The sequence below is a fragment of the Cladophialophora bantiana genome (assembly GCF_000835475.1).
Source record: "Cladophialophora bantiana CBS 173.52 unplaced genomic scaffold supercont1.5, whole genome shotgun sequence".
In the NCBI taxonomy this organism is placed as follows: Eukaryota; Fungi; Ascomycota; class Eurotiomycetes; order Chaetothyriales; family Herpotrichiellaceae; genus Cladophialophora; species Cladophialophora bantiana.
This window is the reverse complement of record NW_015971579.1, coordinates 443,247-460,729: the sequence shown is the minus strand read 5'-3', so window position 1 is coordinate 460,729 and position 17,483 is coordinate 443,247. Positions and strand designations below refer to the sequence as shown.

At 53.5% G+C, this 17,483-nt stretch overlaps 6 protein-coding genes across 6 annotated transcripts; 4 read left to right on the top strand and 2 right to left on the bottom strand.

Moving 5' to 3' along the window:
* Positions 1-924: 924 nt before the first annotated feature.
* Z519_03756 (uncharacterized protein) lies at positions 925-2,760 on the bottom strand (the record flags this gene model as incomplete). The annotated part of the gene is made up of 1 exon (XM_016761503.1): positions 925-2,760. The coding sequence occupies one exon, from the start codon at positions 2,758-2,760 to the stop codon at positions 925-927; it is 1,836 nt and encodes a 611-aa protein (XP_016621841.1).
* A 914-nt stretch (positions 2,761-3,674) lies between these two features.
* Positions 3,675-5,031, top strand: Z519_03755 (fumarylacetoacetase; the record flags this gene model as incomplete). The annotated part of the gene is made up of 2 exons (XM_016761502.1): positions 3,675-4,620; positions 4,688-5,031. The coding sequence occupies 2 exons, from the start codon at positions 3,675-3,677 to the stop codon at positions 5,029-5,031; spliced, it is 1,290 nt and encodes a 429-aa protein (XP_016621840.1).
* Positions 5,032-5,801: 770 nt separating this feature from the next.
* Z519_03754 (uncharacterized protein) lies at positions 5,802-7,427 on the top strand (the record flags this gene model as incomplete). Its single annotated transcript, XM_016761501.1, has 2 exons — positions 5,802-6,429; positions 6,481-7,427. The coding sequence occupies 2 exons, from the start codon at positions 5,802-5,804 to the stop codon at positions 7,425-7,427; spliced, it is 1,575 nt and encodes a 524-aa protein (XP_016621839.1).
* Positions 7,428-10,911: 3,484 nt separating this feature from the next.
* Z519_03753 (homogentisate 1,2-dioxygenase) lies at positions 10,912-12,422 on the top strand (the record flags this gene model as incomplete). The annotated part of the gene is made up of 3 exons (XM_016761500.1): positions 10,912-10,979; positions 11,041-12,286; positions 12,351-12,422. 3 exons carry the CDS (start codon positions 10,912-10,914, stop codon positions 12,420-12,422), a joined length of 1,386 nt encoding a protein of 461 aa, XP_016621838.1.
* Positions 12,423-13,529: 1,107 nt separating this feature from the next.
* On the top strand, positions 13,530-15,248 carry Z519_03752 (uncharacterized protein; the record flags this gene model as incomplete). The annotated part of the gene is made up of 1 exon (XM_016761499.1): positions 13,530-15,248. The coding sequence occupies one exon, from the start codon at positions 13,530-13,532 to the stop codon at positions 15,246-15,248; it is 1,719 nt and encodes a 572-aa protein (XP_016621837.1).
* An 891-nt stretch (positions 15,249-16,139) lies between these two features.
* Z519_03751 (branched-chain amino acid aminotransferase) lies at positions 16,140-17,476 on the bottom strand (the record flags this gene model as incomplete). Its single annotated transcript, XM_016761498.1, has 2 exons — positions 16,140-17,158; positions 17,218-17,476. 2 exons carry the CDS (start codon positions 17,474-17,476, stop codon positions 16,140-16,142), a joined length of 1,278 nt encoding a protein of 425 aa, XP_016621836.1.
* Between the last annotated feature and the right edge of the window lie 7 nt (positions 17,477-17,483).

Below are 17,483 nucleotides of genomic sequence, written 5' to 3'. Positions count from 1 at the left end.
CATCTCGACTATCAACCCCATACGTAACGAGGCTTCCTCTCTGGTTTCGACGGGCACTCACCATGGGGGAGCGGAATCGTTCCCCCTTTATGGGCATTTGAGGACATCATCCTCATTCTTGCAGCGACCAACTTACGCACTCCAACTTGAAACTCAACTCTTTGCTCGACCTACTTGGTCGACCTCTTTCGTACTTGTCCGCAGATATTAACGCGCCTTGATCAGGAAGAATTCCGTTACATACTGCCTTGAGTATCTACTATCCAAGTAGTTGGGTGTGTCCTGATGCCATACGGGGCTGAAGGATGGCAAGAAGCGTGCAGGCGTGCGGGCGGACTGACAGAAGGGAGGACCTTGATGGAAGAGTGTTGGGGGCGTCTTGTTCAAGCACAGCGCTCTTCGATCGGGGCTGTAAGCTGGACGATAAGAGAATGCCCAGGATAAGTTGAGAATATACTCGAGTCATAAATAAATTAGGGGGGTGATTGCTAATAGAGGGTATCTCTCTACCGATAAGCCATTCACTGTTAAGTTGAAGACGCCCCTCGCTTATAACAAAAGACTAAATTATGTACCTAGGTATGTCTCTGCTGTTGAGGGAGGTCGCTATCCTCGTCGTCGTCGTTGACGACGCATCGGCCACGAGGCAGGTGGCTTGGATACGGGTGTCTGGGTTCGCTTGCTTGGGTCTGATGGCGATCGATCGATACGTCTTCTGACGGATGGTTCGTGAAAACAGTAATGGCACGCATGGTCTTTCTCCATACCGACAATGTTAGCAGGGTCTGGCCTTGAAGATAGATGCTGATTCTATGCGTAGTGGAACCGACCATCCGTTCATAACATCATCCATCTCATCCAAATTCACGGACCAATCTATGTCTACCTATCTGTCTGTTTGTCTACTTCTTTTCTAACTTCCCTCTAGCTACTCTTGCACAAAGCTAGCAATCCTTCCCACGGCCTCAGCGGAACCGTGCCCTCCAGGGGCTTCTGGGGCTGGTGCCTGGTGTCGTACGTACCGGTGGCCCAGGACACCAGGTGCACAATGTCCGGCAGCGTCCACTCGACGTCCCTGCCTGAGAAGTTCAAGACAACCAGCCACTGTTCTCTACCACCCGCGCCAGCGGTGGCGCTGCTCCTGACATAAGCGAGGACGTCGGGGTCGTCGGGCGAGATCTCTTGGTAGTCGCCGTAGACGAAGACGTTGGCGTGGTTCTTGCGCGAGTAGATGCCTCGCTGCCAGAATTGCCATGTCGAGAGTTCATCATCAATACCACTATCTTCATCAATTTCTGTGTTCTTTTTCATCTGGTCTTCCGCGTTGATGCCCTTTTTGAAGTCGTCCATCACCCGCATCCAAGGCTTCACCCCGGCATCGCAAAATCCCGCGTTGGAGGAGCTGTTCCACTGAAAAGGCGTGCGTGCGTGGTCACGAGCTTTGAGGTGGATGATTTTGCGCGCCTGCTCGAGTTGCTCCGGCTTGTCTTTGTACATCTGCTGGCACTTCTTCCAGTAGTTGATGGTTTCAATATCCCTGTATTCTTCGTCAATGTCCCAGTCCGTCGGGGCGTTGCGCATCCCGATCTCCTGGCCCTGGTACACGAACAATGTCCCACCCAGTGTTGTTTGCAAGAGGGCCAGCAACTTGGCGCCCTTGTCACGCATCGCGTCGCTGCCGTCTGTGTACCGAGTCACGCTGCGCGGATTGTCGTGGTTCTCAATGAAGACGGTATTCCACCCGTTCCTGTCTATCATACACCGCTGCCACCGAGTGATGATGGATTTGAGTTCCCTGACGGCCCACGGCTTCAGCGCCATCCGCACATTCGGCTTGTCGATGTCCACCACGTCAAAGATGAAGATCATGTTCAATTCGCCCGCGTCCGCACCTACCGTGCGGAGGATTTCGTCTTCGTCCGAAACGCCCGGCATTTCGCCTACCGTGATGGTGTCGTATTTTGAGAGCACTTCTCGGTTCATTTCCCGGAGGTAGTCGTGCAGTTTGGGCCCGTTAACAAAGAACGGGGTCCCTGGTTGATATTTGTGCGTGAGGGGGTCGAGCACGATAGGGGCGTCCGGGTAGCTTGGGACCTTGCTGATCATGTTAATGACGTCTTGTCTGAAACCCGCGACGCCGCGGTCAAGCCAGAACCGCATCACGTCCCACACTGCCTCGCGGACATCGGGGTTTTCCCAGTTCAGATCGGGTTGGTCGGGGGTGAATATCGAAAGGTAGTATTCTCCTGTCACGGTATCGTAGGTCCATGCCGAGTTTGCTTCACCTAGAATCTGGGCCCAGTTATTTGGGGGTTCTGGCACGCCGGCGTCGCTAACTGACTTGGGCGGCTTCCAGATATACCAGTCTCTCTTTTGGTTTGTCTTTGAGGAACGAGACTCCAGGAACCAGGGATGCAGGTTGGACGTGTGGTTGACCACCAGGTCCATCATGAGCTTCATGTCCCTCTGTTTCAGCTCAACAATGAGATTGTCTACATCCTGGAGGGAGCCGTAGATGGGGTCGATGGCCTTGTAATCTGCGATGTCATAGCCCATGTCGGCTTGAGGGGATTTATAAATGGGCGACGTCCAGACAATGTCGATGCCCAGTCGCTTCAGGTAGTCGAGCCGAGCGGTGATGCCCTTGACGTCGCCCCAGCCGTCGCCATTGGTGTCTTGAAAGGACGACGGGTAGACCTGGTAGACGACGGCTTCTTTCCACCATTTTGGCGTCGAGTAGGTTGATGAGGTCTCGGGCATGCTGGCTCGACGGGTCAAGATATGACACTTTCAGCAGCACGACAAACAACGGAGGAGCAAAGAGGGGGGAATGGGCATGCGATGCTTGATCACCGAGACAAGGTTTCCTCTGTACGAGGTATCCTTACTCATATTTCACTTTCAACTGATTTCCCGCGAGAGAATCTCCGCCATGTCGTCATGGTCTGATTTGGAAGTCGTGCCGTTGTTCGGATTTCGTCAAGTATGTATGGTATGCAGCAGTCTGACAAGGACATATGCATCCAGCTTCCTGGATGTTGGTGGTACATCCTGGGTGCTCTGAGGCTGCTCGCAGTTTGCAACGTTGGTTTTGTGCTTGTCAGACTACGCCCTTTTTCTTTGGGACTTGGCCCGCTCTGCCCACTGCTTCCTTTCCTTCCCTTGGCCACCGCCCTTTTTAATGAGGATACACCAGAAAAGAACAACACCAGGCTATCTCCAGCAGGGCTGCTCCTGTTGGTGAATGGTGCTCAAAGGAAGTCGAAGCTGTCTCGTTTTACAAAGGATTGGCCAGGAACCTCCAAGTTTTCTCAATTTCAGCCATTCGGGGGCCATGGCGCCTCACTCACTGCCCTTGACGGCATCCGTTCGAGCAGAACGAGCCTCCTTGCTCTGCGGTCCCTATGTGCCATCTAGCCAGCCCAAAGTTCCTGGGACTGGCAACTTAAATAACGAATCGGCTCCTGGGAAGCCTTCAGCCTGTGCTGCCGCAACTCCGGAAACGACGACGGAATTTCCTCCGAACTGCCCGCCTCTGACGACTGGGGCTCCTGCTTTGCACACCAAGTCTTAATGGGAAAACAATCCACTGAACAAAGAACAGAATTGATTTTTGAAGAATCTCACACCACCGAAGAACCCCAAGCTAGGCAGGAAAAACACAGACAGTCAGGATGGCATCGCTCAAGTCATGGTTTCCCATCCCAAAGTCGAGCCATTTCTCTTTGGCCAACTTACCGTTTGGGATCATCTCAACAGCATCCAAGTCCACTCCGCACCCGGCTGTGGCTATTGGGGAACACTGTTTGGACCTCCAGGAATTTGCAGCATCAGGCGCATTTTCTTCGCTTGGATTTGACGTCTCGTGTTTCTCCAAGCCGACCCTCAATGACTTCGCGGCGTTAGGGAGACCCGTTCATCGCTCGGTGAGGAAATACCTCCAGGATGTTTTTGTTGAGAACACATCCCTAGCGAATGTGCTACAAAGCAACAAACCCCTGCAGCAAAAGTGCCTGATCCCCCGCGAGCAAGTCGAGATGCACATGCCAATGCATATTGGCGACTACACCGACTTCTACGCCGGCAAGAATCATGCCTTCAATGTTGGATGCCTTTTTCGAGGACCTGATAACGCCCTCCAACCAAACTATACTCATTTGCCCGTGGGCTACCACGGGCGAGCCTCATCTGTGGTCATTTCAGGCACTCCAATCACAAGACCTAATGGCCAGATCCTGGAGAATCCCGCCGCAACCCCCAAGATACCCATATTCAGCGCCTGCAGGAGACTTGATATCGAACTAGAGCTCGGCGCTTTCCTATGCAAGGGCAACAAAATGGGCACCAATATCCCCATTTCTGAGGCTGCAGATCATATTTTTGGCTTCGTGCTGCTCAATGACTGGTCAGCCCGGGATATTCAAGCATGGGAATACGTTCCGTTGGGACCATTCTTAGCCAAGAACTTTGGCTCCACCATCAGCCCGTGGGTGGTGCTGACTGATGCGCTGGAGCCGTTTCGATGCAAGGGCATCCCAAATGAGACAAAGCTGCTGCCGTATCTACAGGAGCAGACAGAGAACAACGTGTATGACATTCGATTACAGGTTGACATCACACGTAAGTCTGACACCCGAGGCGCTGATCTCAAAGCATAGTTGGAGACTGACTCAAGGACATTCAACAGCGGAGAACGAATCGACGACCACCATCCTGAATTCGAACGGCCGCAACCTGCTCTTCTCCTTTCCGCAGATGCTAGCCCATCACTCGATCGGCGGATGCCCCATGGCGGTGGGAGACCTGCTCGGTTCCGGCACAATCAGCGGCACTGAAGCAGGCACGGAAGGAAGTATGCTCGAAATCACAAAGGGCGGGAAAGAGAGCATCAAGCTGAATGGAGGAGTGGAGCGGAAGTTCTTGGAGGACGGAGATACTATTACAATGTACGGTGTGTGCGGCACAGAGGAATCTGGGCTGGTGGGCTTCGGAGAATGTTCGGGCAAGATTCTGCCTGCTCCTAAGATCTAAGCAGCAGAGCAGTGCCCCATTAGCATGGTTAGAGAATGAAAAGTCAGTGGTGACCACGCAATTCCGCTTCTGCTCGCAGAGTCTTTACTACATGGAGCCTCGAGTGTATATCCAATCAGTATACACAAATCCACTATTACAGAGGTCATAGTGAGAGGAAGCTACTCCGTAACCCACTCGCTAGTTTACTTGGTCAAAGGCGATTCCCCGGATTCCTCCCGTATTCCACGTTTCGTTGTCCCCCACTCTCCCGCACTATTGGCCACTGACATGGTCGATGTAATGGACGATGAAGCGGCTTCATTCCGCCCATGGAGAGGACATGGCGAGCCCTTCGTCTTCTCCACCTCGTGTGCTGTGCGCGGATGACCCCTCTCGCTGTAGGCCCCTTGTGAGACCACTGCAAAGAGGCCACTCTACCGAAGGTAAGCGCTGAACGAGAGAGGATTTCTGTCCGAGTTTCCTCCAGGAGTCTCATCTAACGAGGGCAGCGTGCCAGAAGGATATAATTGAGAAAGACTGTCGTCTGGATTTTGAGAAATCTATCTCCATCTTCGGTTCTCACGGCATCAGCAGCGTCTACCACATTCCTCTGGGGGTATCTGATCTAACGTCGGATTCGATATCCTTCTTGTTTCCGTTGGAAGAGGCGCAGGGCTCCTGTGCTCTGTGAACCATATCACCAAATAAACATCACCACAGAGACATTCGCTTCGAAGACATTGAGCCATCTCTGTTTACCGTGAACCGACCCTAAAGCGACGGTCAAGATGCTTGTCACGCTGTCACCAACAACCCTCTCCTTCGTATTTCTCACGCTGGGCTACTTTCTGATCCGTTATCTGAACTCGACCGACCAGCCCAAGATCAAAGGGCTCCCTGAAATCCCAGGTGTGCCACTGTTCGGAAATCTGCTTCAACTGGGCCAGGACCATGCGCGTGTCACCGCTCGATGGGCAAAGGAATATGGCTGGCCGGTCTTTCAGACTCGCTTGGGCAACCGCCGCATCATCTGGGCCAACACATTCGAATCGGTCAAGCACTTTTGGATCACCAACCAGTCGGCTCTGATTTCCAGACCGATGCTGTACACCTTTCACAACGTCGTTTCAAGCAGCCAGGGCTTCACGATTGGAACCTCGCCTTGGGACGAGTCCTGCAAGAGACGGCGCAAGGTGGCGGCCACGGCACTGAATAAGCCCGCGGTGCAGAGCTACATGCCATTTATCGATTTAGAGAGCTGCGTCGCCATCAAGGACATGTACAAGGATTCGATGAACGGAACGCTCGATTTGGATCCGAGAAAATACTTCCATCGGTTTGCCCTCAACACTAGTTTGACCTTGAACTATGGCATCCGGATTGATGGAGGGATTGATCAAGAACTGCTCAGAGAGGGTGAGTCTATTTCAGCGAACTCTAGATTGCATACTAACAATTCCGCCTAAGTGGTTCACGTCGAACGAGTGGTCTCGAACTTCCGTAGCACATCCAACAACTGGCAAGACTACATTCCTCTGCTCCGACTGCCCTTCATCTCTCGCCAGAACAAATCAGCTGCAGAGTACCGAGAGCGTCGGGATAAGTATCTCACCACCTTCTTGAACATGCTCAAGGAGCGAATTGCAAATGGTACCGACAGACCTTGCATTACTGGAAACATCATCAAGGACCCTGAAGAAACGCTCAACGAAGCCGAACTCAAGTCCATCTGCTTGACCATGGTGTCGGCCGGCATTGATACCGTTCCTGGCAACATGATCATGGGTCTTGGATATCTCGCCTCTCCCGAGGGTCAACATATCCAGAAAAAAGCTTATGAGGAGATTATGAAAGTCTATCCAGAAGACGGCGAGGCGTGGGAGAAATGCCTGCTTGAGGAAAAGGTCCCGTACATCACGGCTTTGACAAAGGAAATCCTCCGGTACTTCACTGTCATCCCCGTCTGCCTGCCCAGAACCAGCATCAAGGACATCAAATACAATGACGTGACCATTCCCGCCGGTAGCGTCTTCTACATGAACGCTTGGGCCGCCGACTACGACGAGACACACTTCAAGGACCCCGCTAAGTTCATACCGGAACGGTATCTCAACGATCAAGAGGGCAGTGGGACCCCCCATTACGGCTACGGCGCGGGCAGCAGAATGTGTGTGGGCTCGCACTTGGCGAACCGCGAGATCTACACGGCCTTCCTGCGCATGATTGTGGCATTTGAGTTTGTTCCCGCCAGGAATCCCAAGGACTGGCCCGTCCTCGACGCCATCGAGTGTAACAGCATCCCGACCGCGCTGACGACAGAGCCAAAACCTTTCAAGGTCGGTTTCCGGGTGCGCAATAAAGAGGCGCTGGAACGATGGATCCGCGCGAGTGATGATCGGACCAAGGGCCTCTAAAAAAAAGTCCTCTAGCTTGCCCTAAGAAGGGGGAAGAACAATGAATGATGGATTGAAGCGAAGGTATGCGTTGCGGCTGGAATTTGTAAAGCTTCCCGGCTTGGAAGGGGGGCAGCTTCGATTACTGCGTACGCGGGCGGAGAACAGGCTCCATTTAGGCATTTTGATATTTGTAACGAGATACTTTTATGCACGAGCCATGGTGTCAGTCGTCTAGGGAAGGGGTCGGTCTATTGAGTTTGGAGTCTTGTCTCTCCTTATTCTCCCTGAGAGACAGGCTTGTTTTTGTTCATGATGCAGGATGTGCATTCATTCATTGCTCGGGAGTTCTTAGCTGGAAAGGCTTTTGTGCATCCAAAGCTTCGCTTTTGAGTTGCCGGCGGTAAGGCACATCAGATCTTGTGGAACCGCGACCTAGAATGAAGGAAGCTTGATCTGTTGTGAGGACCTGTTGAGGAACATGTTGAGCTTTGAGCGCTGCCTACAAATAGTTAGTTAATCCGCATCGCATGTGTTGACACAGATCTCGACGTAAAACTCCATGGGAAAAAAAGATTGTTTTCAAATGTTGTATGTGTGTGTTTCTCTCAAAATTGATATCTCATCGTTATCCCTTCACGTCGAAGCACAAGCCCGAGCACCTTACGCGTCCTCACCGTCCAGTTTGACGCATGCATAGATTTTGACGAGATCTAGCATCGTTCTCCTCGGAACTCAGGTTCCCCCAAACGGGGCCAGTCCGACGTAGCGATACGTTTCAAGACCGAGTATCCGCGTCTTATTCACGCTTTCGGCACCATCGGCCGGTTGTATTCAGGACGAGCACGCAGAACAAGGCTCTCGATATCAAACCTCTTCCAATCAGACGGCGACGATGTCGGGTCGACGTTTATATGCCACGCAACACGTCCCATGGTGGCAACGCAGCGAAATCATCCAGGTGGCGATGGACTTCTTGGAGCAGTGGAGGAGGGACAGGATGGAAAAGACACATGGTAAGTGAGAGCTCAACGCTTCGATCGTTGTGTTTGTTCAAACTCGCCCAATCAAGTTTGCGCGACCCGCAAGAATCAGCATATTTGTGATTTGTGCAACTCTGTGTCCAAGTTAGTTTTCTGCCTGGTCCCCGTTATGCAGATTTGATAAGGGTTAGTATAGTTTGATTTGTGCCACCTTCCGATTGCAACTCCGATGCCGCTGAAATCCAGGGGGTCCTCATGGCAAACCGCTTGGATACTATGATTGGCTATGCCTCTTGTCCTCTCAGTGGACTTGGATGCCACTCGGCGTCATTCCGCTGAGCCTGAACATAACATTGTGACTCGGATATTGGGCAATGGGACAGGGAATCTCTGAAGGCGATCGATTCGAGGGTTGTACGAGCAGCCGTGCGCCCGATCCGGCGAAACTTGCCTCCTTGACCTTTCCGACCTTTGAATGAGAGAATTCAAACCAGCTTTTCTCCGAGAGTTGGATGCCGGTGCTTCCTCTTTCGCCACCTCGTAAAGCAATTCAATGCCGAGCCCTTCTGGAGAATTCGACACTTTCCGCAGGATCCAGGGCACGCTGCAATCTGTTGAGGAACCAAGACTCGTTCTTGACAGAGTTTCCATGATTTCTGGTTATTTTTCCCATGTTGAGATCGTCGTGAGCCATCCGTCCCGACAACGTGCTCTGGACCAGGCGTGAGCATTCGAGAACCACACAAAGTCAATGACGATGGCGATCCAAAGAGCGACGATCAACTGGCGTCATAGAGCGGGATGGTGGTTAGCTATTGTTCTGGGTGTTGTTGGAGAAACATGAAGCCCAGCTCGGAATGGTGGTTGGGTTACAGTAGGCTCTTCTGGCTCGTGCAAGGAGCATCCTCGAACTCAAACTTGTCGTGGAGGGGTCTACTCGGACAGCCTGGGCTCCCCTCAAAGCCCAAAGACAGGCCATCCACCGGAGATCTTCAGGCAGATTGTCGCCCCAGGACCGATTTGTTCGACCGCCCATACATTTCCCCACGGGCGCCCAGAATAACCACCGAGGCCAGCAGCCGTCCAGGCCGCAGCAGCATCAGCACCAGCATCTTACAACCCACTGTCCTTCCGCGAACATTACGCAGCCGACACCAAAACAGCATCAACCCCAGGCGAGCCAATTTCAGCAGCGGACGATGGCGTCCTTCCATCCTTCTTTCCTTCTTTTGCGCTGATCAGAAGACACCAGGTCACCACAATGACCTCGCCCGACTTCTTCTCACTCTCACACCCCTCGCTTAGAACCTGGTTCGCTAGATGGTGAGGGGTGCATGCGCAATGCATTTGACCAAAGCGTCAACTGAGGAGGAAAACCACAGTCACCAAGAGTGAGTGGGCTGTTTAGCGGGAAAGTCGGCACAGGAGGCAGGAGATTGGAGCATTGGCCTGGAATCGGAATCTTCTTTGGGCGTCTCAATTCGCCCTGGCGATCGCCCCACTGTCTACGGCATCCACTACTTGGTGGTAGTTGCGCCTAAAGCTACTTGCTAAACTTACCTCGGGGGCTTGACGCAGGGTGCACGCAGGCATCCCGCACTGTTGAGAGTCCAAGCCCAAACAACAAACTTACGCCTCATTCCGCCATCCATGTCCGTGCGCGGCCCCAGTGGCTTGATCTCACCCATTCACAGCCGCGCTCGCTGCCAGCCCCGATCCCTCTCTCGGACGGGCATCCCACTCTTTCCGTTCTATCCTAATCTTGGCCTCTTGCAGCGAAATTTCTTTGCCGTCCTCGTGTTTTTTGTACTGACGAGGTTGGGATATGGTGACTTGGAGAGCTGTATGCTGTCCTGCGGGGATGCCCGTCCAACCAGACAAGCACACCGGTCTCGCAGTTGAGTGCCAGCCGAGTTCGCGGTCTGCGGTCTGTCGGAGGCCGCCATGTCATTATTCGCGCTGTCCCCCCCGGTCGTGGTGGTCATCGTGGTCCCTCCCATATCGGCCATCACATCTCTCGCCCTGTTCGCGAACCGGGTCTTAGCGTCGCTGCACTATTGTTTTGGGGTTGTATCCACTTCCTGCGCTTCGCAATTCATGATCCATCCTCAGGCTGAACGCAACTTGGGGTCTCTGCATTTCATTCATCTTCCTCCCCACGGAATCAGTCCCTCACTTCCTCACAGACCATTCCGCACTCTCTTCTCTGACCAGTCTACCATTCTTTCCTCCAGGTAATCATACAACAATACCGCCCTTCATGCAGGGCCTCAAACGTTTGCAAGAAGCCATCGAAAGGCACCGGGAGAACAAGGACATCAACATCAAGTACAAGACGCCTCTCACCAGTAAGTCAATTACGTGCTCTCTCCAGCTCCCCTCGCCTTGTGAGCCTCGCTCTTATTACACTTCCCTCCACCTCCTCACGACCTCTTTCGAGACTGTGACGGCTAATCTTGGGCTCTTTTCTCTCCTTCCAGTTCGCAACGTGAATACGTTTACCGACGAGCAAGCCATCGACGATGCCTGTAACCCAATTCGCTGTGACCGACACGTACGAATATCTGAATGGGTTCGGGGGATACAAAGAGTATGGATCTTAGCACCTCCCACCCCTTTAGTCTGCTTTTGGCTAAAACTCTTCTTTGTAGGAGTGAAGCTATTCCAGGCACGCTGCCTGTAGCGGCGAACTCTCCTCAAAAATGCCCGTACGGCCTGTACAACGAGAAGTTGTCTGGCACGGCCTTTACAGCGCCGCGCGACGAAAATCAGCAGACGTGGCTGTACCGCATCCTTCCCTCTGCTAGCCACCAGAACTTCCAACCTGTCCCGTCTTCTTCCTCGCAGTCCCTCATCTCTCCTACCCCCAGCTTTGGCACCCACTTCAACGCGATCCCAAATCAACTGCGATGGGACCCCTTCGATTTTGACAACGAGGTGTCATGGATCCACTCCCTGCATCTGGTGGCTGGCGCGGGTGATCCCACCATGAAGCAAGGCCTGGGCATCTACATCTACGCCTGCGGCAGCAGCATGCCCGAGAAGACGGCCTTCTACAGCGCCGACGGTGATTTCTTGATCGTTCCACAACATGGGGCGCTTGACATCCGAACCGAATTTGGCAAGATGCTGGTGCGACCGAATGAAATCTGCGTCATCCCGCGGGGAATTCGCTACCACGTTACATTGCATAACAACGAACCCGCGCGAGGATACATCTGTGAGCTGTACCAAGGTCACTTCAAACTGCCCGAGTTGGGTCCCATTGGTTCCAATGGTCTGGCCAATGCACGCGACTTCCAGACACCGGTGGCCGACTTCATCGAGGACTACGAGAACACGGAATGGACCTTGTACGGCAAATTCGGGGGGAACTTGTTCTCGGCCAAGCAGTCTCACACCCCATTTGACATCGTTGGCTGGCACGGCACCTACTACCCTTACAAGTACGACTTGGGCCGGTTCAACCCTGTGGGGAGCATCTCTTACGACCATCCTGACCCTTCCATCTTTACCGTTCTATCTGCGCCGTCACATCCCCATGGGGCGGGAACAGCTGTTCTGGACTTTGTCATCTTCCCGCCTCGATGGCTGGTGGCCGAAAACACCTTCCGGCCTCCATGGTACCATCGCAACACCATGTCCGAGTTCATGGGGTTGATTATGGGGAGCTATGATGCCAAGGGGGCTGGCAAGGGAGGATTCCAGCCCGCAGGAGCGAGTTTACATAATACGATGAGCGGGCATGGACCCGACATGCAGACTTTTGAAAAGGCGTCGACGATGGATTTGCCACCCCAAAAGGTGGGCGAGGGTAGTATGGCCTTCATGTTTGAGAGCTGCTTGATGGTTGGCGTGACCGAATGGGGTTTGAAGACTTGTCGCAAGGTGCAAGAGGTGAGTTTGGCTCTTGGGGCCGGAATGTGCCGTCGATCGGAGCCACAGCTAACCTTCGCATTAGACATACAATGCGCATTCTTGGGAGCCATTGAAGGTGCATTTCAAGCGACCGGAATCCGTCGCACGGCGTTAGCAATGGGGGCCAACAGCGAACGACATGAGCGTCACTGCATGGCCATTGACGACGGCGCCGATAGCAATAACCGAGTGTATATTGATACAGTTGTTGCGTCCTACATGCAACTTACTAGTATAGGGAAAAATCCCCCAACATATGATACCCCCAAAATAGCTATCTTCCTCCATCGTGCTCTGCACAGTGAACAATCCACGAGCTGGATGCCGGGAATCACATGCATCATACCGGCCCTGGTTGCCCTTCGTATCTGTTTGTCCAGATGAAGCGGGGTGTGAGGACAATGTGCACTTATGAAGTACTTGGTACAGACGAGGTACCGAGTACAAGTGGCGGAAATCGCTGGTAGGATCCAATCGCATTGATTTCTGCTAGAACGTGCGGCTTGGGCGAGGTCTCTCACCACCTTTTTTCCCTTTTCTCATGCGTCCCTCCGCTTTCCTCTCTCTATCCGTCTCTCTCAGCACGCGAAATCTCAAACCGGGGCCTTGCTGCTAACCCCCTCCGTCACAGATGCCTGAGCAGCCACTGACCGTTCCGCCCACCACGCACGAGGGCTCCAGGGCTCCGAGGCACTGCTAGGCTGGTTTGCTCTGCTCCTATCACCTATCACCGCGACCACACGAGGGTCGTCCACGGGTGTCGTGTGCTCACTGTGCTAGATACACGTGCCCACATCCTGAAATCTCGACGTTTGATGTTTCGGAATAGAACTGCTCATGGCAACACTTCGTCCTTATTTTTCCCAGCTTGCTGGTGTTGTTCCCTATCCTTCCAAGTCCTCTCCCCTACCGTCCTCCCTCCATACCTCGTCGTCGTCTCTATACTCCCCTCATCCCTCCCTCTTGCTCACTATGCGCTGTGTCTGGTCCTGGCGCTCGTCTTGCGACAGGTTGTTCGCCGTCTCTATTCCGCTGTGAAGCGTTTGGACCTTTTCCCAGAACCCTAGATACGGACTCCTCGCGTGCCTCTGTTTGAGAAGCCTGAATCACGGCCCCTTCGTCTTATATGACCTGATCACCCCTCGTGTTTGCTTTGATCCAACAGACTCTTCCATTCATTCCCGATTGTGGACATCGTGTTCGACCTCCTCCTTGCTTAACTATGCCACGGCCAAAACTGCCGCCCACTCCAACCGGCTCATCTGACCTGAGAGCGCTGGAAAGCTTGAAGCCATTTCAGGCCTCAGAGATGGAAGCCATCTTTGCCTTACCGCCTCCAGCAATCCGTTCAAGCGACGCACAATCCCAGAGCCACCAGAACGGAAAGCCGTCACACGCACGAGACGCCGCACATACCGTAGCGCTCACACAGAGCACTCCGCCAATCTCGCCCCAGGACAAACCGCTCACTGCCAGTCCCCGACACAAAAGAACCTCTTCCGGAGTGGTCAAATCAAACGTCGAATCTGCGGCTACGAACGGCAGCGCTGCTGCTTCCTACGCCCTCCCTCCTCCTCCGAGTCGAGCCCGCAAGATCATCCAGATGAAACCCAAGTCTCAGGCGACAAACAACTCCTCTCCGGCCAGTGACGCCAGCTACGTACCACCCGGATCGACCGCGACCTCGACGACGTCCGCGCCCTCTCACAAAGCATCGGCGACCTCATCCAGTGGTGCAGCGTCCAATGCCACTGCTACAAATTCAAAGCGGAAACAACCCTCCGCCACAAGCGCCGCGGGCAGGAAAATTGCCCGCAAGACTGCGCACAGCATCATCGAGCGTCGCAGGCGGAGTAAAATGAATGAAGAGTTTGGGGTCCTAAAGGACATGATACCTGCGTGTGAAGGCGTGGAGATGCATAAACTCGCCATTCTGCAAGCGGGGATCGAATATGTAAGGTACTTGGAGGGATGCGTGGCGCAGTTGAAAGAGGAAAACGCAAACTTGGGAGGTAAAGTGAGGTCGTCGACGAGTTCGAGAATGCAGATAGACGAACGGCCAGGCGAGGATGAGGGCTTGGACGAAGAAGAAGACGACGACGAGCAAGACGAGGATGAGGAACAAGACGAGGCTGTTGACGACGTGCCTGCTCCCGCAGCTCCACCGATGAAGATACGGAGTCATCGGCCCAGCGCCACGGCTCGGAGCGAATGGGTATTGCGAGACTCGCGCAAATCCTCGGTCGCGTCGTTGAGCAGTTCTTCAGCATACCCATCTCCTCACATCCACAGCCAATCACAAGGCGCAATGGACGAAACGGGTGGCATGAGAAAGAGGCCTCTCTTGCCAGCGGGCGTGCAATCCTTCACAGCCTCGCCTTCAATCTCGGTACCCTCGGAAGGACTGGTCTCGTCTGCCACTCCGACCCCGACGCTCCTGTCACCGGCATTCAATTCAATCCATTTCTCGCCCGACCTAGCACGCACGTACACCAACAGCAGCGTCGGCAAGTCTTCTGGTAGCGGCGTGCTGAACACGCCTTCGTCCTCATGGACCACGGTCAATCCTTCGGGCAGTTCTTCCGGGTCGGTGGTGTCGAACCCAAGCCCGAACATGCAACCGCTGCCCTCGCCGAAAGCCGCCATGAACCTACCACTGCCGCACCCCGTGGTGGCGTCCTTGCAGCTCCCACCCCATTACAGCACAGCCATCCAACGCGAACGCGAGGGCGGGACTAAATCGCCCGGGGCGATGAGTGATGCTTCGGGAACCGCAGAGGCCACAGCCAGTGCGGCCCTGATGATGTTGACGAACGAGTGGAGAGGGGGCGGACGGATAGACGCGCCCGCGAGCGCGACTGCTGCGACGGGTGTCGGTGTGAGGGAAGACAGTAAAGATCGAGGCAAGGGCATGAGCGTGAGAGACTTGCTGAGTTCATGAGAAATGCGGGAGTCCTCGGTACTACCAGGGGGCCGACGTATGTTCCTTGCCCCCCCCACCCCTATATGTGTGTCTATGTAATGGTTGATAATGGCGGCATGGTGTCTTCCGCCCCTCCAAAAAAAAAAGGCAAAAGAGAAAAGGTCACGAAAGTTCTTTACAGGTTGGGATCTGGGAATCAACGATTTGGCTCGGGAGAGATTTAGGTCCATATCTTAATCTTCATATCAATGTCCACGATACCTCCTTTTCGTGTACCCTCCCATAAGAATCGCACAGCATCGCATAGGATAAGATAGGATAGCATACAAGGAACACTGAACCGTGTTCTCGTTGTACATGTGACGTGTGCAATGCGGTACAGAGGATATATATCATATGGCTGTGAACAACGACAAGGCCATGCGATATATAATGGTAGCTTGTGATGTCATACGTAGGGAGTACCTATTTTAGGTATCTATGTAAGCCTCCCCGGCAGATTCGATGGACACGCTCACATACCTGTACCGAGTAGAGATATACATACCTAAGATATATCCTGTACACAAATAGACACCCGCCCACCCGCCCGCACGCGGACATTAGTGGTGTGATGTGTTGGAAAAAGGAATAAAGAAGTATTTAATGCCCGGGTGCATACAATGCAAACTTGTCGTATGGGGTATATACAACGACTAAGGCCGCTAGGAATAGAAATTTATTTTCTTCCAAGGTAGTGAAAAAGTCCGATCGGGTTCGCTCAAGGCCTTTTCCGTCCCCAAAAAAGGGAAAACTAAAACAAAAGCAAAACCTGGACAGAACCAGAGTAAGACTGGACAAAATATTCTCTTTTCTTCTTCCTATCCCGTTTCTTCTTGTCCTATAGATGAGGGCTAGGTGTCTCCCTCCTCAAGAAGGAATTTTATAGCTCCACGGGTGCTCTTCGTCGCCGTACTGGATGCCCTCGATCCAGCCTTTCATCCTGCTCGCCACCTCGCCGGCCTCTTCGTGCGGCTTGAGTCCGCAATGCAGGATGCGGTCCTTCCACGCGATGTTGCGCACAGGCGCCACAATCGCGGCAGTGCCAGCCCCAAACACTTCAATCAGCCGTCCCTCGCTCTCGGCATCCGCCAGATCTTGCATCTTGACGTACCGTTCGGCCACGTTCCATCCCTCAGGCTCGAGGCGCTCTCGAGCCAGCGCGAGCACCGAGTCGCGTGTCACGCCTTCCAGGATGGTTCCGTCGAGCGGCGCCGTAAGAAGTTCCTTTTGTCCGGTCTCTTTGTTCTTGATGCAGACGAACAGGTTCATCGTGCCGACTTCGGTGATGTATTCTTCGGGGCCGAAAAGCCAGAGATTTTGGTGCAGGCCCTTCTTGGCAGCTCTCAGTTGTGGCACAATGCAGGGCGCATAGTTGGCGCCGAGTTTCTTGTCGCCCACACCACCCGGCCAAGAGCGTACAGCATAATCTGTTGCCTCTAGCGAGATAGCTTTGAAACCGGTTGGATAATACGGTCCAACAGGAGAGGCAATGACGTAAAGCAGCGCTGAGCCTGGTGGTCCAACCCCTAGTGTTCTTTGCGTGCCAATTAGTGTCGGTCGGAGGTACAGTGAGTATCCCTTTTCGGCGGAGATAAAGCGTTCGTCCAGCTTGCACAGCTTGCCAATCAGATCTATAAGTTTGTCGCCTTCAAATGTGGGCAGCGCGATGCGTGCGGCAGACTTATTCATGCGTTCCATGTTCTTGTCCGGCCGAAATAACCGGAGAGAGTTATCCTTCAGACATTTGTATGCTTTCATGCCTTCGAAGCATTCGAATGCGTAGTGGAACACACAGGTCGCGGGATCTAGTGAGAGGTTTTGGTAGGGGGTTATTCGAGGAGGCAACCAGCCCTGCGAGGCCGTCCATTCAATGGAGAGCATGTGGTCTGAATGCGGGTTAATAACGTGTATTGTCACTGCGAAAGGGAACGAGAGTGAGCTGTACCGGTAAAGGTCCTCCCAAATACAAGATCTTTATTTGGTACCAGCGCTTTGGGCGTGATGGTCTTCGTGACCTCTAACTTTGACGGGTCGATACCCGGGAGCTTGGAGTAGATGTCATCGTCGACAGCGAGAGACTTTTGGCGTGTCTGCGATGTTGAAAACAGTCTATAGGAAGGCAGTAGCCGTATTGAATCCGACTTGAATGTGGATGAGGTGAGAGCGCGTGCGCAGGGAGTGCGGAGTAGCCGAGGGAGTGCCATGTTGTGT